General features: G+C 40.1%; 1 protein-coding gene across 1 annotated transcript in view; it reads left to right on the forward strand.

Moving 5' to 3' along the window:
• Positions 1-25,080, forward strand: part of Tmem26 (transmembrane protein 26) — a 53,732-nt gene that overhangs the window by 8,790 nt on the left and 19,862 nt on the right. Inside the window, exons 2-4 of the mRNA XM_021175292.3 lie at positions 8,013-8,091; positions 20,043-20,156; positions 23,875-24,095. Coding sequence (XP_021030951.1) covers positions 8,013-8,091; positions 20,043-20,156; positions 23,875-24,095 — 414 coding nt within the window. The remainder of the gene's footprint in view (positions 1-8,012; positions 8,092-20,042; positions 20,157-23,874; positions 24,096-25,080) is intronic.

A 25,080-nucleotide genomic window follows, 5' to 3' on the forward strand; every position in this document is an offset into this window, starting at 1 on the left:
ATTCTCAAGGTTATGCTTAGAACCCGTTCATGTAGAAAGATGTCACAGTTTTCCTCTGCTCAGAAATATTTTATGTTAAGAATTATACATGGGTCCTCAAGTCAATCCTACCTTTCCCCTGTCACTAGTTTAGTTGTGAGGCAAGGTCCCAAAGTTCAAATACCTTTATCTGATTGTAATAAAGATGGCATTGCTTCAAACGTGCTTTGAGATTGAGTAAGGAATTTTGAGGTTGAATACAGCGTGTAGAGAACAAGTTTCCATTTCCACTTCCATCATAATTTGCAAGTATGTTTTTTATTTAAGAAATATTAACAACTGAAATTTTGTAATTTGGAATTTTAACATTCACCTTCAGAATTATCTCTTTGAACAAAACCTTTGTGTGAGCAGTCCCTGGGGAGCCTCAAGTAGTCAATGATTCTATTGCAATGTGTAGTTCATTCCCAATTTTTCATAATTCCTCTCTTGCTAGAGCCTGCTTTGTAGACTTCAATGAAACAACTTTAAAAAAAAGAAACTATCATCTAATTGACAGTCATTCAAATATGCCCAGTATATTTTCTTGAGGGAGGAGGATTCCCATGTGCTTACAGCTACACAGTAATGGCCTCCCTTGCCCTGTTGAAGGCACACACAAGGGATCTGGGGATGGGGGTAGAGGAGAGGGGTATGTTACTTTAAAAATAAATGGATGCTGCCTGGGGTCAAGATAGTAAGTTCTTAGGAGTTCAGAAGCTGTGGCTTTACAGACTTGGGACCATTTTACATGTTATAGATGGGCAGGTAAATAAGGCCCAGGTATATACAGGCACTCATGGCAGGGCCTTGCTGAGGAGCCAAGATGGAAGTCACCCAGAGAAACCAGCCCATTTACAAAAGGGCCAAGAATCTCTAAATCATAACTCAGGCCCTCCCAGAAGGATAACTTGGCATAGTTTCTTAATTTCCAAGAAAACAATGTTTCCAGAAATTATATTGGCATATTTAAGGGGCTTTACCATCAGATTTTGAAACTTGAGAGTGTGTTCCTTGTATCTCTATTCTGTTCAGTAGAGTGGAAAATACCACATAGTGAAATGGAAATTAAATCAGTATTCATGGAGAAGTAATTTTTGCTTCATTTAAATATTACCCATATCCACATTTGTATGTATGATTAGAAGCCAGAAAAATTACAAAAAGAAAAGAAAACAAATGTAACAAGTGATATTTGGTTAATTTCCCTCTATATGTGTGTATATAATGATCTATGACTAAAATTGAATAGGTGTTACATTTTCAATAAGAAAAGAACAATAGTTGTCATTTTCAGAAAGAGCAAAATGGAATCCTAATTCTAGGCTAATGCTGAATTGAAATAAATAAAATCCACTCCAGCCTTAATGTGCTAAATGTCACGACATAATCATTTTATGAAAAGTGTTATAATTTGTGGAAATGACTACTTTGTATGATAAATAGCATTTTAGTTTTAGTATGAAATGGAAAGAAAGAATGCAGTGAGTATGTCTTTTGAAGAACTTGGTGCAAAGCTGGATGCGGCAGTGTGTGCTTACAACCCCAAGGATCAGGGGTTCAAGGCCAGTCTGAGCCGTCCAAGGCCCTGCTTTAAAAGAAAAATAAAATAAAATAGGGAGAGGGCTCAGAGTCATGTTGAGCAATACATACATAGATGCTCACATGGTCAAGAAATAAGACCAGGTAAACACATTTGTTAATAGGTTAACAATTACATCAGTGTGCAAAAGGAAAAACCTACGAGGTGTTTCTTTGTTATTAGAAAAGTTCAAAGGAAGTTTTAAGAAAACACAGCTGAGCAAGATAATTTGGTGTTATACAAAAAAGCTGTGTCTGGCAACTTTAATTTTCTGACCAGATTGCATTAATTGAGATTATAATACATTTGAGTTTCTCCAAACAGCTAGTTCATTGATGGTGGGCTACTGTCAGTTCTGCAAAGATTTTCCACTTGGATGTTTCATAGTCCTTAAGTGATATGTGTCAGTGTCTGGCAGTATGGTGTGTGGTATTTTTATAAATAACTGTGCAGAAACCCAACTCATTTGATTTCTGAGCTGGTTATGTCTTCTTGCGGCATTATTCAGCATGCTAGTTGCTTGGAGCCTAATTATTCCCAAAGCCATCAAGGCAAACACATATAAACACACACACACACTCACACACACACATACACACACACCCCATAAAATTATCTGGTAGCTCTTAGGAAAACTGATGTGAACTGATCCAAACTCTCCTTGGTTTCCAAACTAAATAGTATTGATGACATAAAATCCATAATACTGTAGATTTGGGACGACAAGGTAGCTCAATGCGTAAAGGTGCTTGCTGCCAAGCCAGAGGACCTGAGTTCAATCCTCAGAACCCACATGATGAAGGGAGAGTATCAACTCCCAAGAGTGATTATCTGGCCTGCATGAATATATTGTGTCATGCATGCATGCAACAAACACCAAATAAACACATTATAATAGCATTTTAAAAGATATTCTGGTCTCCCAAATTAATATATTGTGATTATCTTCTCAGAGTGAGACACTGAAGAGCAAAAAGCAAAGCAAAACAAAACAAAAAACCAAAAAACAGAAAAAAGACACATTAGGTTCACTAAATAAAATTTCTGATAAAAATTATTAACTTATGGTTTTATTTCAATAAGCTATTTCTAATCAAACCAGGGTCTGTACCAAATCACTGTTTGTAGGGAGCCCATATGAGTCACGCCCTCTTAAGGGGGAAAGGGCACCCTTAAATTAGGGGCAGAGAGTCAAAATTGTGTGTGCACTAAAATAGAGAATTACTTGGAGGAAGGTACATAACCCAATGATACCCAACACATAATACACACTAACATGCACATTATAAAATTTGAAATTATAAATTTTGAAGCATATGAAGAAAAAAATGCATAATGGGAAGGCTTGCCACTCAAGTGACCTGGGAAAGTTTTGTAGAGGAGTCTTTATCTTGCTGACAAGAGCCAGGGGAAGGACTTAATCAGACTCCATTGAGGCAGAGGACATCCCAGACAGACAGACATGTTTCTGAAGGCCTGAATCTCCCAGTGTCTTCATGGCCCTTGAAGAATACGGTAAAAGCTTAGTGAGGAAGAAATGTAACTCAGCCCAGAGGTACACAGAGTCAGGAGCAGGCTGTCTCATAAAGCCGACAGCAGGCAAGTGACCCCCCACAGCTCTCCACCTTGCAGAGGTCAAGTGAGAATCTAGCATTTGTGGGTTGTGGTGCTCTCAGCAGTGGTAACAGCACCCTCCGATGCAAGCAAACCAGCGGTTTCTGTTTTATTTGCATACAGAACTGATGAGGAAGGCAGAAGTTCTGTAATTGAGACTCTGAAATGTTGGTCACATGGGTCACATTGCTCTACTAACACTCTGAACTGGTCTTATGTCTCAAAAGGCAAGTAATATACAGCCTTTTAGGAAAGGAAGAGGCAGTATTGCAATTGAGCTCTCCCGAGTGTGACCGCTGCTACTGACCATTCTGCCTTAGACGTAATGAGTCATTGGACTGGAGAAGTGGGGGGGGGGGGCTCGGGAGTCAAGATCACTTGCTGCTCTTCCAGGGAATCCAGCTCTGGTCCCTAACTTCTTCTACTTTAGGCAGTTCACAACACCTTTAACTCCAGATCCAGGGGGTCTGATGCCATCTTCTAGCCTCTGTGGACACCTGCTTACATGTGGTGTGCATACACAAACACACACATACACACATGCACAAAAAATATATTAACCTTTTTGAAAGAGAATAAATGTTGAATAATAATCATTCAAAGGTCAGGGCTCAAAAAGTATTTTGGGAACTAACTAGACTTCCATAAGTAAAAGGTCCATGTGCATGTTTGTAGATTCATCATTTTTATTCAGTCAGTAATTTCTTATTCCCAAATACAAGCATTTAAGCAGTTGAGCATTTGCTAAACAGACATTAACTGAGTACTAAACAAGATAACAATGTGCTGACTTGGAGAAGATGATGTGAAAAATCTGGGGAAGGCAGGAATCAGGAGGCAGGTGGTCTGCCTTCAGAAAGCTGATATTATGAAAGCTAACCTAACATCCACGTGATTACAAAATAGAACCACATTCTTTGGGTCTCGTGAACAATGCAGATTCCAAACACTGCCTGCTGTGCCCTGAATGTACAAGTCGGATATAAATAGGCAGACATACACAGAAGAGTGTCCCCAAAAGGCTTTGGTTGTGAGGGGGCGAGGAGATGTTCATGTTTAACGACATTTCCCATCCTCTCTTCAAAGCTCAGCCACATTAGGCATGCTGATCTGAACAAGGGACACGGTTTGTTAGAGGAGGCAGTGCATAGAGTAGAATGTGAGTTATTCCTCAACTTGAGTCTCTCTTCTCACCTTCTTGTGTGTCACAGAGTCCTAAGAAGGAAGGGTTGAAGAAAGGAATATTCCCCCAAACTGTTTTTGCTTTAGCAGCACTGGGGATGGAAGCCAAGGCTCCAGAAGAAAGCTATACCACTAATCTATTCCACATTTTCTTTGGTTTTATTTTGCTTTGTTTTTAGGTAAACAGTAAGTTGGGGCTGAAGTTGCTGGTCTTGAAAGGATGTGCTAGGGGTAAGGCACAAAAAAACAGGTCACGGAGCCCTGACTCTATGGGATGAATGAGGTTAGACTTTCTATATTTCCTAACACAGAAATTCTTGAATATTGAGTTGAGAGTGTATGTGTGTGTGTGTTTGCTGAGCTAATCTCCTAATTAAGGGAAATACACTGAAAAGGGATAATGATACTTTTTCTAATTATAGAAATGGATCTAACGCATCAGAGATATTAAGGTCATTGGTTTATTTTCAACTTCCTTTGAGTTCTACTGTGTTCTGTGCCTAGCACCTCCCCCAGATTATTATTTTAACAGTATTACTGGGGATGTTAGGCTCGAGATTAACTTGAGGTTAACAAACTTTTGTTTTTCCAACATTTGCTATGTCCAAACACAAGCAATTGACATATGCAGCTTGCTCTCTGACCAGAACTGACGTCCTTACTCGTGTCTCTCAGGAAATCTTCCTCATGTTTCCTGTGATACATAAGGTCAAAGAGTTGATGGTTTCTTTCTTTTAAGAGCGTGCCCGACATGAGTTTTTGACATTTCTCTGCAGCTTAGACATCTTCCAAGTTAGAGTTTAATAATATCTTGACCCATAACCTTTTGCTTCAAAATTGGTTTTGGCAAGAAATCAAAAGTAGAAGAGTGTCTATATTAAATATTGATTTTTAAAGACTTTTTTTTCTTGCCCTTTCTATTTCTTTCTTTTTCTCAGAAGATTAAAGACAATAATGAAGGTTAAATAGCCTTTTAAAACTTTACCCATTTTTCCTTTTCCCCCTGCTACCTTATTTATTTATTTATTTATTTATCTCTCTAGCTTATAATAATGCCATTTGGGTAAAGTTTAATCTCGCAACTACAAATAAGTACTAAAAACATTTTTACTAAAAATGAATTAACTTAATAATTTGACTTTGAGATACTCTATCAAGACAGAATTTAATCCAAAACCAAGCACAATTTGAAGAAATAAGCTTGGAAAGGAACCTTACTCATCTCTTATTATTATTTATCATCATCATCTTTATTTGGTTTTGAAAAGAAAAGTCTTGATACGCATCACGAATTGGCCTCACGATTGCAATCCTCCTGCTTCTCAACCTCCAGGGTCCTGAGATTACAGGTGTGTATCGCTGTGCCCAACTTATTATCTCAAATTATCTAGATACATTTCCATTGCCCACTGTACTAGTTTTATTTCCTTTCCTGTGATAGAAAACATCCTGGCGCAAAGGCAACTTAGGAAAGGCTTCATTTGGTTTCTGATTCCAGGTTACAGTCCGTTATTACGTGGAAGTCAAGGCAGGAATTTGATGTTTCATAGGCACAGCCAGAGCACAGAGAGGACAAATGCTTGGGATTTTGCATGCTTCATTCGTAGCTGTCTTCTTGCTTACACAGTTCAGAGGACAGGCATAGGGGATGGTGCTGCCCACCTACACACTGAATCTGCCCAACTCAATCTCAGTCAAGAAAATCTCTCTCACCCATGCCCACAGGCAACCCAATTAGACAATTCCTCTCCAAGAGTCTATTTCCCTGTGATTCAGGATTGTGAAACTAAAGAGCAGAGGTAGAATTTCTCAATAAGCACCAGGATAAGCTGATCCACCTGATGCTGAGGCATACTGATCCTCACCAGGCCAATGCTGCTATTGTGTGCTACCGTGGTTTTGTTGCAGATTCATATTCATAAATGGGGTAGGATTTGTAAATTAAATGATATAAGTGACTCCTAGTCCAACGAAACTGCTTTTAACAAGGGAAGGGAGTTGAGAGGGCTCTTTTAAACATGCATGCTGAGACAAGGCTATGCAAAGACATCACACAAAACTTCTAATGTAGGATCTGGAATGAGAGACTCACTGAACCCCCACCACACTGATCCTCTATCACTATAGAACTCTGACAAAGTCAACTCCGTTGGCAAAGCCATGCAACTTGACCCTTGGCATGAAGAGTTGGTGGTCACCATGCTTGTTGCTGCCGTGTGCATTGGAAAATGAATTAGGAGATCGTCAGCTCAAGTCATTTGAACCTGAGTGTGTCTCCATTGGTCCTCTCTTCAGAGCTCCTTCTGAATTTTGAATCAGGAAATAACAAATATTGATGTGATGGTTTGTATATGCTCAGCCCAGGAAGTGGCGCTATTATGAGGTGTGGCCTCTGTTGGAGTAGGTATGTCACTGTGGGTGTGGGTTATAAGACACTCATCTTAACTTTCTGGGAGACAGTCTTCTCCTAGCAACCTTCAGATGAAGATGTAGAACTCTCAGCTCCTCCTACACTATGCCTGCCTGGATGCTGCCGTGTGTCCCATCATGATGATAATAGACTGAACCTCTGAACCTGTAAGCCAGCCCCAATTAAATGTTCTTACTAGGGTTGCCTTGGTCATGGTGTCTGTTCAGAGCAGTAAAACCCTAAGACAATAGAACTAACCTCTCGAAAGCTCCCAAATGTTTAGATTTTTTTTTTTATTCATTTCTTTCTTTTAATTTTTCAGGTTTAGCACATGCCCAGGAGATCAACAAACCATTCTCCATCCTTGTCCCCACCATTTGGATTTTGTGTTTACTAAGAGGTTATCATCTGAGAGCTCAGAAGTGCAGGTCGAAGATCAGGGGAAAAAATTACTATCAATTTCCTTGAAATTACAAAGTTGAAATAAATCCAGGATTTGCTCTGGCTGCAAAATTTGCTTTCTGTAAAACATCTTAAATACCAAATAAGCAGTGTCGTGCCTGAATCTAATTGGTGGTGTCCCAGGATGCCATATTACAGTCAGCTTTTATTAATTGGATTAGGGAGTTGGTGAGAATGGCAGCTGGTAGCAGCCTTGCAGTTACTGTGTGCCTCTGTAATCCCTGTGGCAGAAACCATGTAACAATAACTGAGGGTGACTGTGACTGGGCTCAGGCGTTTTCTTGGCTTCTTTTAGGTAGGTGTGCGTGTGTGTGTGTGTGTGTGTGTGTGTGTGTGTGTGTGTGCATGTGTGTGTGTGTGTGTTGTACAAATGAGTTCACATTGTGGCAGCTCATTGTGTAGGGGGTATATGTACACATGGAGGCAAAGGGCAGACATTGGATACCCTCAGCAAGCACTCCTCCACTTCTCAGGTGAGACAGAGTCACACACTTGCAACTAGAATTTAACCATTCAGCCATCCTAGGCAGTCTAGGTGCCCATGGGGTCCCCTGTCCCCTCCTTCTGCATCCTGGGATTATTCAAGACCACCTAGCATTTACAGGGGTTCTTGGGATCTGACATTAGGTTCTCAGGCTGTACAGCAAACACTCTACCTGCTGAGCCATCTCCTCCACCTCTTCCTTAATTGTCTTCCTTGAAATTTTAAAAAACAAAAGCTAAAGCCTCTTTCTCTGTCCTCAGGCTTTCTCCGGCCATCTTTGTGTACCTGGTCAACATCATGCCGTCCCTGTGGCTTCTTGAAATGCACCACGGAAACCAGGTATTTGTTCCTAAAAAGATGGTGGCTTTGAGCAGCCATCCACTTGCAGAATAGGTTGTGATTTGTTTCGGTTATGAGCTTTTCCATGGGGGTTGGAATTATCTAGAATTCAAGAAGTAAGAGGCCAGAGGCAAGAGACGGTGACTCTATAATCTCATTATTATTATTATTTCATAATTCGGTAATGAAATAATAGTGATTGCTTCTGGGTTATGATTACTTGACTAACACTTCTTGTCAGTGATTTCTTAGTTTGCTTAGTTTGCCATGATTAAAACCATGACCAAAAGCAACCTGGGGAAGAAAGGGCTTATTTGGCATATAGGCCTGATGACAGTCCATTGAGGGGAGCCAAGGCAGAAATTCAAACAAGGCAAGAACCTGGGGCAGGCACTAAAGCAGAGGCCATGGAGGGGTGCTGCTTACTGGCTTGCATACCATGGCTTGTCCATCCTGATCCAGGACCTTCTACATGAATAATTCATTAACAAAACACCTCCCAAGCTTTCCAATAGGCCAGTCTGATGGGATCATTTTCTCCACTGATTTTCTCTCTTCTCAGGTGACCCTCGCTTGTGTCAAGTTGACCAAACTGGAGCAAGCACAGTAATCTTTGTCTATGAACCACACTCCTGTCCCTACAACACACTAGCTATGCTTCATAGGGGAATGTGAACATGATATATTTACCCATTGACACTTGTATGTACATGTGTGTGTGTAGTGTGTGTGTTGGTCTGGTATTCGTGCACATGCACATCTATAAATGTGTTCTTCCTGCAGAAGCGAATGGAAGACACGGGATGCTCTCTGTCACTCTCTTCTGAGTCTCCTCAAGGCAAGACCCTGTCCCTGAACTCTGTCAGTAAACCCCAGTGATTCTCCTGTGTCTGTCTCTCTTCCTGCCTGCTCTGGGGATATGGGATCATGCATCAGAGCTTACCTTTCATATGGTTGTTGGGATTTGCACTCTGCTCCTCATGCTTGGACAGCAAACACTTCTAGTCATTGAGCCATTTCCCTATCGCTGTGAATGTGATTTAACTCCTGTATCTTTAGTGAATTCCAAGAAGTTATGCTATGAGTCTCGCTATGCTAACGCCTTGTTCTGGCATCATTTGAAAAGATAGTTCTAAAAGCAAAACCGAAACTAGTTTAAACAGAACACTTTTAGCTATGCCCACATGAATGCATTCAAACTTCTAGGGACCATTGAAAACACAGGGAGAGGGGATTCCAGGAGACCAGCTTTTGGCACTTGTTGAGACACAGTAAAACAGAAATCTCTGGGTTGGAGAGAAAGCTCATCAGCTGTTAGGAGTTCCTGCTGCTCTTGCAGAGGACTAGAGTTCAGATGCCAGCATCTGGGAACATCTGAACATCCGGGTGTAACAAATCCTGGATCTCTAATGGCCTCTTTGGACCTCAACAAGCACCAGCATGCAAGTGCGCGCGCAGGTGCGCGCGCACTCGCGCACACACACACACACACACACACACACAAACAAAACTAAAGTCGAACCTACTTTTAGAGCCCTGATATTAAACATAAGGAAGTTATATTATGAAGCCCATCACAAGGATAGGGATCACATATATCCAACCACATAGGACCATGGCTTCCAATCCAATCCCATTTGGAATGCAGCTCCCATCATTCAGGTTTGTTTGTTTTCTTGAGTCACTGTGTAGCCTGGTATTTGCTATATACCCCAGGCTGGCCCTGGACTTGTAGTAACCCTCCTGCTTCACCTTCCTGAGTTCAGACATTCCCCAGCATACATGGCTTATGTCACATTTTAGACATTGACCTGCATCCTCCATGGACCTGTCTGGCTCATGGGCTCAAGACTAAGCCTGTCCTTTGCTTTGTTAAATCTCCTGCACAAGCCTAGCGGGCTTCATTGATAAAATGCTTTAGGCAAGATCTGCTCCAAATTGGCCTTGCATGGATTTCTTCATTACAAATGTTTTACATCAGACTCAAGTCTCCGGTTTCTATGTAACTTCATCTAAAAAGGCTTCTTCCTTTAAACTTGAGGCACACGGAGAGCAATTTACCTTTGTGGATCCCTTTCGGAGAAACTCCCAAGCAAATATCAATCCTTTTTTTTTTTTTTCATTTTTTTTTTGATTTTTAATATTTTTATTACATATTTTCCTCAATTACATTTCCAATGCTATCCCAAAAGTCCCCCATAGCGCCCCCCACTTCCCTACCCACCCATTCCCTTCTTTTGGCCCTGGCATTCCCCTATATTGGGGCATATAAAGTTTGCAAGTCCAATGGGCCTCTCTTTCCATTGATGGCCGACTAGGCCATCTTTCGATACATATGCAGCTAGAGACAAGAGCTCCGGGGTTCTGGTTAGTACATCATGTTGTTCCAACAATAGGGTTGCAGATCCCTTTAGCTCCTTGGGTACTTTCTCTAGCTTCTCCATTGGGAGCCCTGTGATACATCCAATAGCTGACTGTGAACATCCACTCCTGTGTTTGCTAGGCCCCGGCATCGTCTCACAAGAGACAGCTATATTTGGGTCCTTTCAGCAAAATCTTGCTAGTGTATGCAATGGTGTCAGCGTTTAGAAGCTGATTATGGGATGGATCCCTGGATACGGCAGTCTCTAAATGGTCCATCCTTTCATCACAGCTACGAACTTTGTCTCTGTAACTCCTTCCCTGGGTGTTTTGTTCCCAATTCTAAGAAGGTGCACAGTGTCCACACTTTGGTCTTCATTCTTCTTGAGTTTCATGCGTTTATCAAATTGTATCTTATATCTTGGGTATCCTAAGTTTTGGGCTAATATCCACTTATCAGTGAATACATATTGTGTGAGTTCTTTTGTGATTGTGTTACTTCACTCAAGATGATGCCCTCCAGGTCCATCCATTTGGCTAGGAATTTCATAAATTCATTCTTTTTAATAGCTGAGTAGTACTCCATTGTGTAAATGTACCATAATTTCTGTATCCATTCCTCTGTTGAGGGACATCTGGGTTCTTTCCAGCTTCTGGCTATTATAAATAGGGCTGCTATGAACATAGTGGAGCATGTGTCCTTTTTACCGGTTGGGACATCTTCTGGATATATGCCCAGGAGAGGTATTGCTGGATCCTCCAGTAGTACTATGTCCAATTTTCTGAGGAACCGCCAGACTGATTTCCAGAGTGGTTGTACAAGCTTGCAATCCCACCAACAATGGAGGAGTGTTCCTCTTTCTCCACATCCTCGCCAGCATCTACTGTCACCTGAATTTTTGATCTTAGCCATTCTGACTGGTGTGAGGTGGAATCTCAGGGTTGTTTTGATTGGCATTTCCCTGATGATTAAGGATGTGGAACATTTTTTCAGGTGTTTCTCTGCCATTCGGTATTCCTCAGGTGAGAATTCTTTGTTCAGTTCTGAGCCCCATTTTTTAATGGGGTTATTTGACTTTCTGGAGTCCACCTTCTTGAGTTCTTTATATATATTGGATATTAGTCCCTTATCTGATTTAGGATAGGTGAAGATCCTTTCCCAATCTGTTGGTGGTTTTTTTGTCTTATTGATGGTGTCTTTAGCCTTGCAGAAGCTTTGTAGTTTCATGAGGTCCCACTTGTCAATTCTCGATCTTACAGCACAAGCCATTACTGTTCTATTCAGGAATTTTTCCCCTGTGCCCATATCTTCAAGGCTTTTCCCCACTTTCTCCTCTATAAGTTTCAGTGTCTCTGGTTTTATGAGAAGTTCCTTGATCCACTTAGACTTGACCTTAGTACAAGGAGATAGGAATGGATCGATTTCGCATTCTTTTACATGTTAACAACCAGTTGTGCCAGCACCATTTGTTGAAAATGCTGTCTTTCTTCCACTGGATGTTTTTAGCTCCCTTGTCAAAGATCAAGTGACCGTAGGTGTGTGGGTTCATTTCTGGGTCTTCAATTCTATTCCATTGGTCTATTTGTCTGTCACTATACCAGTACCATGCAGTTTTTATCACAATTGCTCTGTAGTAGAGCTTTAGGTCCGGCATGGTGATTCCACCAGAGGTTCTTTTATCCTTGAGAAGAGTTTTTGCTATCCTAGGTTTTTTGTTATTCCAGATGAATTTGCAGATTGCACTTTCTAATTCGTTGAAGAATTGATTTGGAATTTTGATGGGGATTGCATTGAATCTGTAGATTGCTTTTGGCAAGATAGCCATTTTTACAATGTTGATCCTGCCAATCCATGAGCATGGGAGATCTTTCCATCTTCTGAGATCTTCTATAATTTCTTTCTTCAGAGACTTGAAGTTTTTATTATACAGATCTTTCACTTCCTTAGTTAGAGTCACGCCAAGATATTTTATATTATTTGTGACTATTGAGAAGGGTGTTGTTTCCCTAATTTCTTTCTCAGCCTGTTTATTCTTTGTGTAGAGAAAGGCCATTGATTTGTTTGAGTTAATTTTATATCCAGCTACTTCACCGAAGCTGTTTATCAGGCTTAGGAGTTCTCTGGTGGAATTTTTAGGGTCACTTATATATACTATCATATCATCTGCAAAGAGTGATATTTTGACTTCATCTTTTCCAATTTGTATCCCTTTGATCTCCTTTTGTTGTCGAATTGCTCTGGCTAGGACTTCAAGTACAATGTTGAATAGGTATGGAGAAAGTGGACAGCCTTGTCTAGTCCCTGATTTTAGAGGGATTGCTTCAAGCTTCTCACCATTTACTTTGATGTTGGCTACTGGTTTGCTGTAGATTGCTTTTATCATGTTTAGGTATGGGCCTTGAATTCCTGATCTTTCCAAGACTTTTATCATGAATGGGTGTTGGATCTTGTCAAATGCTTTTTCCGCATCTAAGGAGATGACCATGTGGTTTTTGTCTTTGAGTTTGTTTATATACTGGATTACGTTGATGGATTTCCGTATATTGAACCATCCCTGCATCCCTGGGATGAAACCTACTTGGTCAGGATGGATGATTGTTTTGATGTGTTCTTGGATTCGGTTAGCAAGAACTTTATTGAGGATTTTTGCATCAATATTCATAAGGGATATTGGTCTGAAGTTTTCTATCTTTGTTGGGTCTTTTTGTGGTTTAGGTATCAGAGTAATTGTGGCTTCATAGAATGAGTTGGGTAGAGTACCTTCTGTTTCTATTTTGTGGAATAGTTTGTGAAGAACTGGGATTAGATATTCTTTGAAGGTCTGATAGAACTCTGCACTAAACCCATCTGGTCCTGGGCTTTTTTTGGTTGGGAGACTATTAAAGACTGCTTCTATTTCTTTGGGGGATATAGGGCTGTTTAGATCATTAACCTGATCTTGATTCAACTTTGGTACCTGGTATCTGTCTAGGAACTTCTCCATTTCATCCAGGTTCTCCAGTTTTGTTGAGTATAGCCTTTGGTAGAAGGATCTGATGGTGTTTTGGATGTCTTCAGGATCTGTTGTTATGTCTCCTTTTTCATTTCTGATTTTGTTAATTAGGATGCTTTCCCTGTGCCCTCTAGTGAGTCTGGCTAAGGGTTTATCTATCTTGTTGATTTTCTCAAAGAACCAGCTCCTTGATTGGTTGATTCTTTGAATAGTTTTTCTTGTTTCCACTTGGTTGATTTCACCCCTGAGTTTGATTATTTCCTGCCGTCTACTCCTCTTGGGTGAATTTGCTTCCTTTTGTTCTAGTGCTTTTAGGTGTGTTGTCAAGCTGCTAATGTGTGCTCTCTCTAGTTTCCTTTTGGAGGCACTCAGAGCTATGAGTTTTCCTCTTAGAAATGCTTTCATTGCGTCCCATAAGTTTGGGTATGTTGTGGCTTCATTTTCATTGAACTCTAAAAAGTCCTTAATTTCTTTCTTTATTCCTTCCTTGACCAAGGTATCATTGAGAAGAGTGTTGTTCAGTTTCCACGTGAAGGTTGGCTTTCTATTATTTATTTTGTTATTGAAGATCAGCCTTAGTCCATGGTGATCTGATAGGATGCATGGGACAATTTCAATATTTTTGTATCTGTTGAGGCCTGCTTTGTGACCAATTATGTGGTCAATTTTGGAGAAGGTACCATGAGGTGCTGAGAAGAAGGTATATCCTTTTGTTTTAGGATAGAATGTTCTGTAGATATCTGCCAGATCCATTTGATTCATAATTTCTGTTAGTTTCATTGTGTCCCTGTTTAGTTTCTGTTTCCATGATCTGTCCATTGGTGAAAGTGGTGTGTTGAAGTCTCCCACTATTATTGTATGAGGTGCAATGTGTGCTTTGAGTTTTACTAAAGTTTCTTTAATGAATGTGGCTGCCTTTGTATTTGGAGCATAGATATTCAGGATTGATAGTTCCTCTTGGAGGATTTTACCTTTAATGAATATGAAGTTTCCCTCCCTGTCTTTTTTAATGACTTTGGGTTGGAAGTCAATCTTATCAGATATTAGAATGGCTACTCCAGCTTGTTTCTTCATGCCATTTGCTTGGAAAATTGTTTTCCATCCTTTCATTCTGAGGTAGTGTCTATCCTTTTCTCTGAGATGAGTTTCCTGTAAGCAGCAAAATGTTGGGTCTTGTTTGTGTAGCCAGTTTGTTAGTCTATGTCTTTTTATCGGGGAGTTGAGTCCATTGATATTAAGAGATATTAAGGAAAAGTATTTATTGTTTCCTGTTATTATGTTGTTAAAGTTGGCATTTTGTTCTTGCGGCTGTCTTCTTTTAGGTTTGTTGAGGGATTACCTTCTTGTTGTTTCTAGGGCGTGGTTCCTGTCCTTGTATTGGATTTTTCCTGTTATTATCCTTTGAAGGGCTGGATTCGTGGAGAGATAATGTGTGAATTTGGTTTTGTCGTGGAATACTTTGGTTTCTCCATCTATGTTAATTGAGAGTTTGGCTGGGTATAGTAGCCTGGGCTGGAATTTGTGTTCTTTTAGTGTCTGTATAACATCCGTCCAGGATCTTCTGGCTTTCATAGTCTCTGGTGAAAAATCTGGTGTAATTCTGATAGGCTTGCCTTTATATGTTACTTGGCCTTTTTCTCTTACTGCTTTTAGTATTCTATCTTTATTTAGAGCATTTGTTGTTCTGATTATAATGTGTCGGGAGATATTTCTTTTCTGGTCCAGTCTATTTGGAGTTCTGTAGGCTTCTTGTATGTTCATGGGCATCTCTTTCTTTAGATTTGGGAAGTTTTCTTCTATAATTTTGTTGAAGATGTTTGCTGGTCCTTTGAGTTGAAAATCTTCATTCTCATCCACTCCTATTATCTGTAGGTTTGGTCTTCTCATTGCGTCCTGTATTTCTTGGATGTTTTGAGTTAGGATCTTTTTGCATTTTACATTTTCCTTGATTGTTGTGCCGATGTTCTCTATGGAATCTTCTGCACCTGAGATTCTCTCTTCCATCTCTTGTATTCTGTTGCTGATGCTGGTATCTATGGTTCCAGATTTCTTTCCTAGGGTTTCTATCTCCAGTGTTGCCTCATTTTGGGTTTTCTTTATTGTGTCTACTTCCCTTTTTAGGTCTAGTATGGTTTTGTTCATTTCCATCATCTGTTTGGATGTGTTTTCCTGTTTTTCTGTAAGGACTTCTACCTGTTTGATTATGTTATCCTGTTTTTCTTTAAGGATTTGTAACTCTTTAGCAGTGTTCTCCTGCAATTCTTTAAGGGATTTTTGTGCTTCCTCTTTATTGTCTTCTGCCTGTTTAGCAGTGTTCTCCTGCATTTCTTTAAGTGTGTTATTAAAGTCCTTCTTGAAGTCCTCTATCATCATCAGGAGATATGCTTTTAAATCCGTGTCTAGCTTTTCCGGTGTGTTGGGGTGCCCTGGACTGGGCAAAGTGGGGGTGCTGGGTTCTGATGATGGTGAGTGGTCTTGGTTTCTGTTAGTAAGATTATTACGTTTACCTTTCGCCATCTGGTAATCTCTGGGGTTAGTTGTTATCGTTGTCACTGTTTAAAGATTGGAGCAGAAGCTGTGTTCCACACACCAGCAGTCCCAAAATCCTGCGGCGGGGGTCGTGGGTAGCTGGCGGGTGTCAGGCAACCCTGCTCTCCCGCTACCCCGGCGCTGATCCGGCCGGATGAGGCCTGTGGCCCTACTCAGGCCGGTTTCTGCTTCCCTAACTAATGCAGTCTCAGGTCCCGAGCACTTGGATTGGAGCAGAAGCTGTGCTCCACTCACCAGAAGTCTTAAGATCCTGTGGCGGGTGTTGTGGGTAGCTGGCGAGTGTCAGGGGACCCTGCGCCCCAGCTGCCCCGATGCTTTTCTGACCGGAAGAGGGTTGTGGCCCTATGTAGGCCGGATTTCTCTCTCCCCAACCAGAGCAGTCTCAGGTCCCGCGTGATTGGACTGGAGCAGAAGCTGTGTTCCACTCACCAGCAGTCCCAAAATCCTGCGGCGGGGGTCGTGGGTAGCTGGCGGGTGTCAGGCAACCCTGCGCTCCCGCTACCCTGGCGCTGATCCAGCCGGATGAGGCCTGTGGCCCTACTCAGGCCGGTTTCTGCTTCCCTAACTAATGCAGTCTCAGGTCCCGAGCACTTGGATTGGAGCAGAAGCTGTGCTCCACTCACCAGAAGTCTTAAGATCCTGTGGCGGGTGTTGTGGGTAGCTGGCGAGTGTCAGCGGACCCTGCGCCCCAGCTGCCCCGGTCGCAAATATCAATCCTAAAGCCACGAAGGAAACATTTCTCCTCCTCCTCAGATCTCTTGCTGAAACTCATTAAAGTCTGAGGCACCCTCCATGTCTGCATTAAAGAATGTTTGTAGCCATAGATTGGTTGATTCAAGTCACCATGTGTTTGATAAAACGACCACAAAGAGACAGAGGACCACTTGAGTCTTCTTTAAGGACTATGACAATAAGCCATGGCAATTTGAATCAATTTCCTTTCTAACAGATACAATCATACAACATGGCTATCATCCACAATAACAATTCATTTCTCTTAAATGTTTTCATAGTGTAAATGTATTGCACAACTAATTGCTACACAGGTCAAATCCCATTACAACCAATAGCATGCAATGAAAACCTCACTTTTTAATAATGATGATGATGATGATGGTAGTAGTAATAGTAATAATAGTTTTGAGCCTCAGGCATAATGTCTGTGATTTTCATACTACAAAAGAAGTCAAACCTTTATTGCTGGAACTTGACACTGAACATTAAAATGAATGTCTAGAGATTGAAGCAGGAAGGACAAGCAGAGACAGAAGTCAAAAAAGAGAGAGATGAGAATATTCGGATTATCTTTAAAGAAAGAAGTGGCATTGCAGAACTGAAGGTGATGCAGAAATCCACTTTGTCCTTTCATGATAATCACTTTTGTTCCATAGGACCTGATATTTCAGAGAGTTTTCAATTAGATTTTCTTACTAGATTTAAGGACCCCATCCATTAAGTCAGGGTCAGCCATTTCTGATTTATAGAAGAAAAACCCTAGGGCTTAGAAGGTTTAAATTCAGAACCAACACTTGGTCCAGAAAGAACACACTCTCTAAAGTTTCTGAGGAGCTTTCATAAGAATCATCTGAATGTTTCCACGATGGAAAGAGTCATTTGCTTTCCATTGATGGAACCAGAAAGATGGAGCCATGACTAAGAACACACTCTGCCCTTGCAGAAAACCTGAGTTCGAATCCTGCTACCCACTGGACCCACACCTTCCTGTAACTCCAGCTCCAGGAAATCTGATACTTTTTCTGACCTCTTCAGTCACCGGCAGGCCTGTGACATAAAAATGCAGAGAGACATACACATATGCATAGTTAAAATAAAGTGTAAATCTTAATTTCCACTACTCCCCATTCATCTACATCCCAGTTGTTCTAGATGACCAGTTTCATACCTTCATTCCCAACATGATATAATCTACACAAATGTTAACTAAACCGTCCTGAGGATCACAATTCTAACCCCATGTGAGCACTTTTTCTGACAGAGCACACTGAAAATGATGGAAAGGGCCTGTGATGTCCTTGTTATGTTTGAGCTGAAAGGATACATTAGGCTTTAATGACACAGCCATAAATATGTAACATTCTGGTACTACAATGACCTTCATAAAGTCCCTTGTATGATGATCACTGAAACGACAGGCCCAAAAGCAGAAGTCAAGTTAGGGTTAAGGATTGAAACCTGTATGCGTGGTGGCCTTAATGGCCTGAAAAGGAAGGTTCTGTTAGTCTAAAATGGAATAGCAGGAGAGCAGAGGAGCTCAGTTACCACGATGTTCATGAAAAGTCCTTTGCTGCCAAATTAGAAAGCACTGCACTCAGGGGTGACATTTCCCATAAATAGCAAGGTGTCTGTGGAGTTTTAGAGATAAAGGGATCAGATCCTATCATCTCTCCAGTTTTAATGTACAGTATATTTTCATGCCTATAAAAAGGTGGTCACATTTTGTTTCTAGTGACAATTACGTACTTAAGCTCACAAAGGTAAACTGTAAATGGTGATTTGGGGTCTCGACAAAAGATTAAGTGTTTTGTCACCATTACCTCCTCTTGAAACCTTAGTGACATGAATGTATACATGTGTGTACACATATGTGTGCATAAACAACAAACACACATAAGCATAGTCACACAGATCCACACACATGAACATATGTGCACATAAACATACACACACATATAGGCACTCACATATGCTACACACATGAACGTACATGTACATGCAATTGTGCACACACATATGAACATACACACATGTGCATCCATACACATACTGACTTGCACTTTCACTTGCATATACTCACATCCGTATGTTCACGCCCATCCCACAGGAACGTACATATATAGTACGCATGCTCCTAATTACTTGGGATGTGTGCAAACACGATTCACTTGGGCTCAGAGCAGAAAATCATGGCCTCTTGGCAGACTTTTTTTGTCTATTTATCAAATGGTTTACAGAATATTAAATGGCATGGTATCAAGAATAGTCAAGAAAAAATCATTTCTTATGGTTTGAGCTCTTTTTGTTCCTCAATAGATTCTCTTAAGTAATATGTAGTCATGGAGTGTGGTAGTGATGGTGACAGCTATGGTAATAGTGGTGGTGGTGGTGGAGGTGGTGGTGATAATTGGTGGTAGTAGCTCTCTTCCTCTGTCTGTTTGTCTGTCTGTCTCTCTGTGTGATCTTTCTCTGTCTCTCTGTCTGTCTTTATTACTATCTCTCTGTTTCTCTATGTGTCTCTGCCTCTGTCTCTTTCTCTTCCTGTGTGTGTGTGTGTGTAAAACATTTCAGCACTCCAGATGCTTAGAAAAAAATCATACACTCCCTAAAATATGCTCCCACAATAGTTATTTTGTCAAGTGTTGTCTCTTTGTTTTCTTATAAATTTTTCTATATCTTATCTGTTTCCCGGTATCTGTCCAGATCAAATTATAAAAGGTTTGTTCACAGACACTCACGTACAAAAATGAAGAAAGGAAAGGAAGAAATTATCTTCTAGGTCAATTCTCAAATTTCCCACAACCTTAAGTTGGCTTCTATAGCAACACTGGTGTCTGGGATACGAGACATGCTGACCTTTTGTTTGTGCCAGTGTCTGGCCTGAAGGGTGAAAAGTGATTGGATTATTTATTTAACTGGAATGTTATTTTTAGATATAGATTTAGATTTAGATATAGATTATTAAGAAACAAACTCCTAGAATAAATGCTTCGACAGACTTGAATGTATTCTCAAGAGTTTGTAGCACAATTGATCCAACAAAGGTTCAAGAAAGGGACCCCAGTTACTAACCAACAGATTTTACAGCTTTTTAAGATGGCTCAGAATCTGTATCCTCCTATGCAACAGGATAGAGAGACAGGCAATGAGCATTCACCTCGGGTGTCTTCCACCTCAGATTCTGGTCCCAAGCGATGATTGCGCATGCGTCTCTGTAGATGTCTCCCACCCTTATAATCTCTTGCATGGAGTGAAACTGCTTTGCTATTACTTTGTTGCGATGGTTTTTGCATACCAGCTCTCGATTCTTAGTATTGCAGCACCCAATCTGAGAGAATGGCACAGAACTTCAGCGGAAGAGGAGATGCCAATCAGACCCTGTCATCCCACAGAGCCACCAACGGAATGGGGAATATCCTTGAGCTGGTGAGAACTTTCTCCACCATTTATAGAAAGCTTCCTAAAGTTGTCCAAGTTTGGGGGACAAGAATTGCAAAATAAGGATGTATTATTATGTTGATTAAACCCATATCACCCTCATCAGGTGATGTCCTTTACATTAATAAACTTATGCACAAGGAACACGCTCTCAACATGTGCATAGAAACATAAACTGAAAAGGTATTATAGCCTTCTATCTGTATACAAATTTATACGCTCCAATTATATGTCTATATTTTTAAATATTGTTATGTATAATAGCACACATAACTCTTTCATTCATACAAAACCTCTCCTCTTGTCACATATGGTGCCTTGGTGATATGTTCGTCGAACATCTGTATAGATTTTGAAGCCGGGTATCACACAAGTTGGCTAAGATATCACTATATTGCTGATAATGACCTTGAACTTCTCATCTTCCTACTTCCACATCAGGTGTATGGGGTGCTGAGGAGCGGACCCAGGGCCTCATGCATACTAGGCACCATACCAACTGAGCTAGATCCACAGTCCAATGTTTCTAACCAAAAATTGATGAACCTACATGGATATGTCATTGTCACTAAATGTCATAGTTAACATTAGGGTTCACTTTGGGTATTCTGTGTTCTATGGGTTTAGAACATGTACTGTAGTCTATCTATCTATCTATCTATCTATCTATCTATCTATCTATCTATCCATCTATCTATCATCTATCTGTCGAACATCTATTTATCACCTCTCTATCATCTATCTACCTATCATCTATCTAGCATTTATTTGTCATCTATCTATCTATCTATCTATCTATCTATCTATCTATCTATCTATCTATCTATCGTCTATAGTATGTATCCAAAGTGTGTGCTTGCCTGTTAATGAACCTCTGTTTTCTACCCTCCCCAATCATTTTTAATAAGGGAACCCCATTCTCCTTCCTTCTCTCCCTCCTTCTTTCTCTCCATCTCCCACTATTTCAGAGGTTCTCAACTTGTTTCACAGGGGGATTCTAAGACCATTGGAAAGAACAGATATTTACAATATGGTTAGTAACAGTAGCAAAATTACAAGTATAAAATAGCAACAACAATAATTTTACAGTTTGGGCTGACTACAACATGAAGAACTGCCTTAAAGGCTCCTCTTCGGGTCTCTTGCCTTTTACAGAGTAGGATATTTTAATTTTAGTGAAGCTCAGCTAACTAATTCTTTCTCAGATCCTTGCTTAGATATCATATCTAAAACCACCACCACCACACCCATCATGCTGACGTTCCCTGACCTGAGCACTTGACAGCTTTACAGCTTTGCATTTGATGTCTAGTTCTTTGGATTTTGGGAAGAGTGCAAACTTTATAGTGCTATGTGATTTATTTATTTATTTATTTATTTATTTATTTATTTACTTGCCTGCATGTGGATGCCTAATTATCCCAGCACCTTTAAAAAAAACAATTATCTTATCTCCACTGAAATACATTTGCTAATACATTGACAATTACCTGTGGGTTTGTGGGGTCTGTTTCTGGGTTCTCTGTTCTGGCCTATGGTTCTATTTGTCTCCTTTTACCCAATGTGCACTGTCTATGGAACAGCAGCAGTAAGTCCTAAAAGGCACACAGTATCAGGGCTCCAGCTTTGTTCTGCTTTAATGCTGTGTGAGCTAGTTTGGATACTTTACCTCTCCCTATAAACACGAGACTCAGTTCTTCACCTACCAAAGAACTTGATGACATCATGGTTGGACTGAGATCAAATACATGTCAAGTCATGGACCACTGGCATGTTGACAATGTTGAGTCTCTATATCCATGAACAAGAGACCTCTCTCCAGTTAGTCCCTTTGATTTTAGTCTTCAAGGAATGTGCACATAGCTAAGAGCTAGAGCACATGCCTTATAGATGCAAGGCCCTGTGTTTGATTCCCATAAAGCAGAGACTGACTTAAGTCCTCAGCATTTAGTATTTTTACCATATATGTGTGTGTGTTTGATATATATATATATATATATATATATATATATATGTTTATATATGTATATGTGTAAACATATATGTGCATGTCTGTGTATACATATGTACTAATATATGCATTTTAACAGATGTGCACATGTAACATGTGTGCACATTTTGTTAGACTCATAAACAAGTACTTTATTTTCCACAGTGACAATGTAAGTGATACTGAATTTCAACCCCAATATCTATTTCTTTACCAGTATATAGGAAGAAGATTGACCCTTGAATATCAAATTTTACTCTACAATTTGTTTATTAGGTTTGAAAAAAATTTTCTTCTTCCCTCCTACCAAGAATTCAAGACTTTCTACATATAAAAATATGTCTGAAAGAAATAAAGGCAGCTTTATTTCTTTTATTCCGATGAGTACAACTTTCCTTTTCTATAAAATATATATTGTCTAGATATATGATATTAATATAATAGAAAAGGATATTTTCCAAAATAGAGTGATAGGGTGGCTCCTTTTCTTCACTTGTCTTATATTTATAATTGATAATGATCATTTTGAAAACAGTTTACAGAAGGGACTCAAGACTAAGAGAACTCTCCACCATCGAAGGGTGTTTTCTAAAATGAGTTCTAGAGTAGAATAGAGTGATCCACACATTATCATCCGAGGTTCAGTTAGATCTTACCTTTGTCACTGTGGAGGAGTCACTCGGATTTTTATCTTAACTGAAACAATCATATTTGTCATGATAATGTGTTGTCCCCGGGAGTTAAATGTGTCGTATGTGAAGTCACACATGTGAAACAAAGCGTGTGAAGCCACACGGGAGAAATGTCAAGAAGAAAGTGACAAAAAATTAACAATTCTTCATCCTCCTGTGTGGATTGACCAGTTGTAGGTCACTTCTTTTGCTTTGTCATTGTGTATTTGGTATGAGAACTGACCCAAATGTCAGCTTTGCCCATCGTAACTAGGCGGCTTGGATAGATCACCTGGAGCCCTTATCCTGTCTACTTGCTTCATGGATCTTGTAGTCTTTAAATATTTCAGTCTAAGCCAATAGTAACATTTTAAAATTTACATAGAAGTTAAAAGGGAAGGATATTTCCTCCCTCTGGGATATACTATGGGATCTAACAGCTTGTCAAACCTAAGAGTAAAGACAGGCTCATTTTTTTTCTTGCTCTATTATGGATTATTGAGTAAATTGTTAATTATTCAGAGTAAAGATAGGACTATTACAATTATTATTCTCTTCCACTGAGTAAACAGATGGACACTATTTTTCCTAATTAAAGTTTTACAGCAGCAGTGGACAAAAGGAAGATTGTAAAAATTCCAATGTTAATAAATTCCGATTTTTAAATCAATAAAAGGAAAATATTGGATTGTTTTTATAATTTTAATATGGAACTTATCAAACTTTGTTAGGCACCATACTTTATTATGGACTGTAGTAAAACACCCAATGATCTTTAAAACATTATTAAATTGATTCTTTAAATATCACAAGGCAGCATCTTATTAGCCGTGTAAGGTTTAAATTAACCACATGTTGAGTAAATCCTGCTTTAAAAGCCCCATTGTATTTATTTTGTAGCGTGTTCATTTTCCTTAGTTATTAAAGAATGACTCTTGGAAAATGCTGACAAAAACACACTGTTGACCAGGAGCTGAAAGCCATGTTGAAGTTCATAATCATTTACACACTGACAGTTCCTGAACCTGATGTCTCTGTTCAACAGGCCAGAGGCTTTGTCGACAACTTATCCATGGTATGTGAACCGGTCTGGACCTTAGGACTCCACCAAACACTCCTGCTAATATTAATCATTGGACGATGGCTTCTCCCCATTGGAGGCACCATCACTAGAGACCAACTCTCAGAACTTCTTCTGATGTTTGTGGGGACGGCGGCCGACATACTGGAGTTCACTACTGAGACTCTGAAGGAAAATAACGTCAGGTAAGTTCCTGATCCAACGTCAGCACCACATGCTTGGCTTGCTGTTCTGTTATTTATCCTGCCCCTGGCTCGTTGTCCCATTGTCTGTATGTGGCATATGTAAGGCATTTAAAGGCAGCTTGATGTCAGGGCTTGAGGGAGGACTTATTTAGTGAATTGTTTTCTATGCAAGCCTCAGGAACTGAGTTTGGATCCACAATTGCCATGTAAGCACCAGGCATGGTGGGGTGTGTGTGTGTGTCATGTGTGTCTAGGATCACAACACTGGAGATGTGAAGACAGGAGAATCTCTAGGGCTCACTGGAAGGCTGTTCAAGCCAAATTGGTAAACTCTTAAACTCTGTGTTTAGTGAGGGTAAGGTGGGGCTGATAGATAAAAGCACCTCACATCAAACCTCTGAACTCCATATGCACTTAAACACATGTGCAGACACATCAGGTACACATAAGAACATGCATGAACATGTATTCACATATACACCACATGTACTATATCTATATATCTATACACACACACACACACACACACACACGCATAGACCAATCTTTATAGTAAAAAGGAAAATGCAGGAAGGAGGTTCAGTCTGAGAAAGGATATACCCACCCTGGATAGAAAACTGCCACATAGTTACACCATAAATCCAGGAGGGTCATGGTGGAACCACCGCGACTACGGTTATCTGGAGACCATCTCTATCCTCTTCAGCCAAGTGTCAGCAGTACAGCCCACGCCATTATTTTCTCCGAGATCACCTAGCTCCAAGAGCCGTAGAGACACCGTCCCTTTCTCCAGCTATAGAATTTACATTTCCCGGTGAGAAGGAGAATGGAGCCGATGAAGTTTTATTGTACAGAATTTTATTTTTAGTCAGTTGTGTTCAAAGCGCCCAAAGGCTTTCTGGTAGAGATGCCTATAAATTAAAACTTATTGAGTTGGTACTTTTATTTTTGCCACCAGCAAGCAAACTCGGAATCCGTGATCACA

The sequence above is a fragment of the Mus caroli genome, unplaced genomic scaffold, assembly GCF_978045245.1.
Source record: "Mus caroli unplaced genomic scaffold, Mus_caroli_1 scaffold_9, whole genome shotgun sequence".
In the NCBI taxonomy this organism is placed as follows: Eukaryota; Metazoa; Chordata; class Mammalia; order Rodentia; family Muridae; genus Mus; species Mus caroli.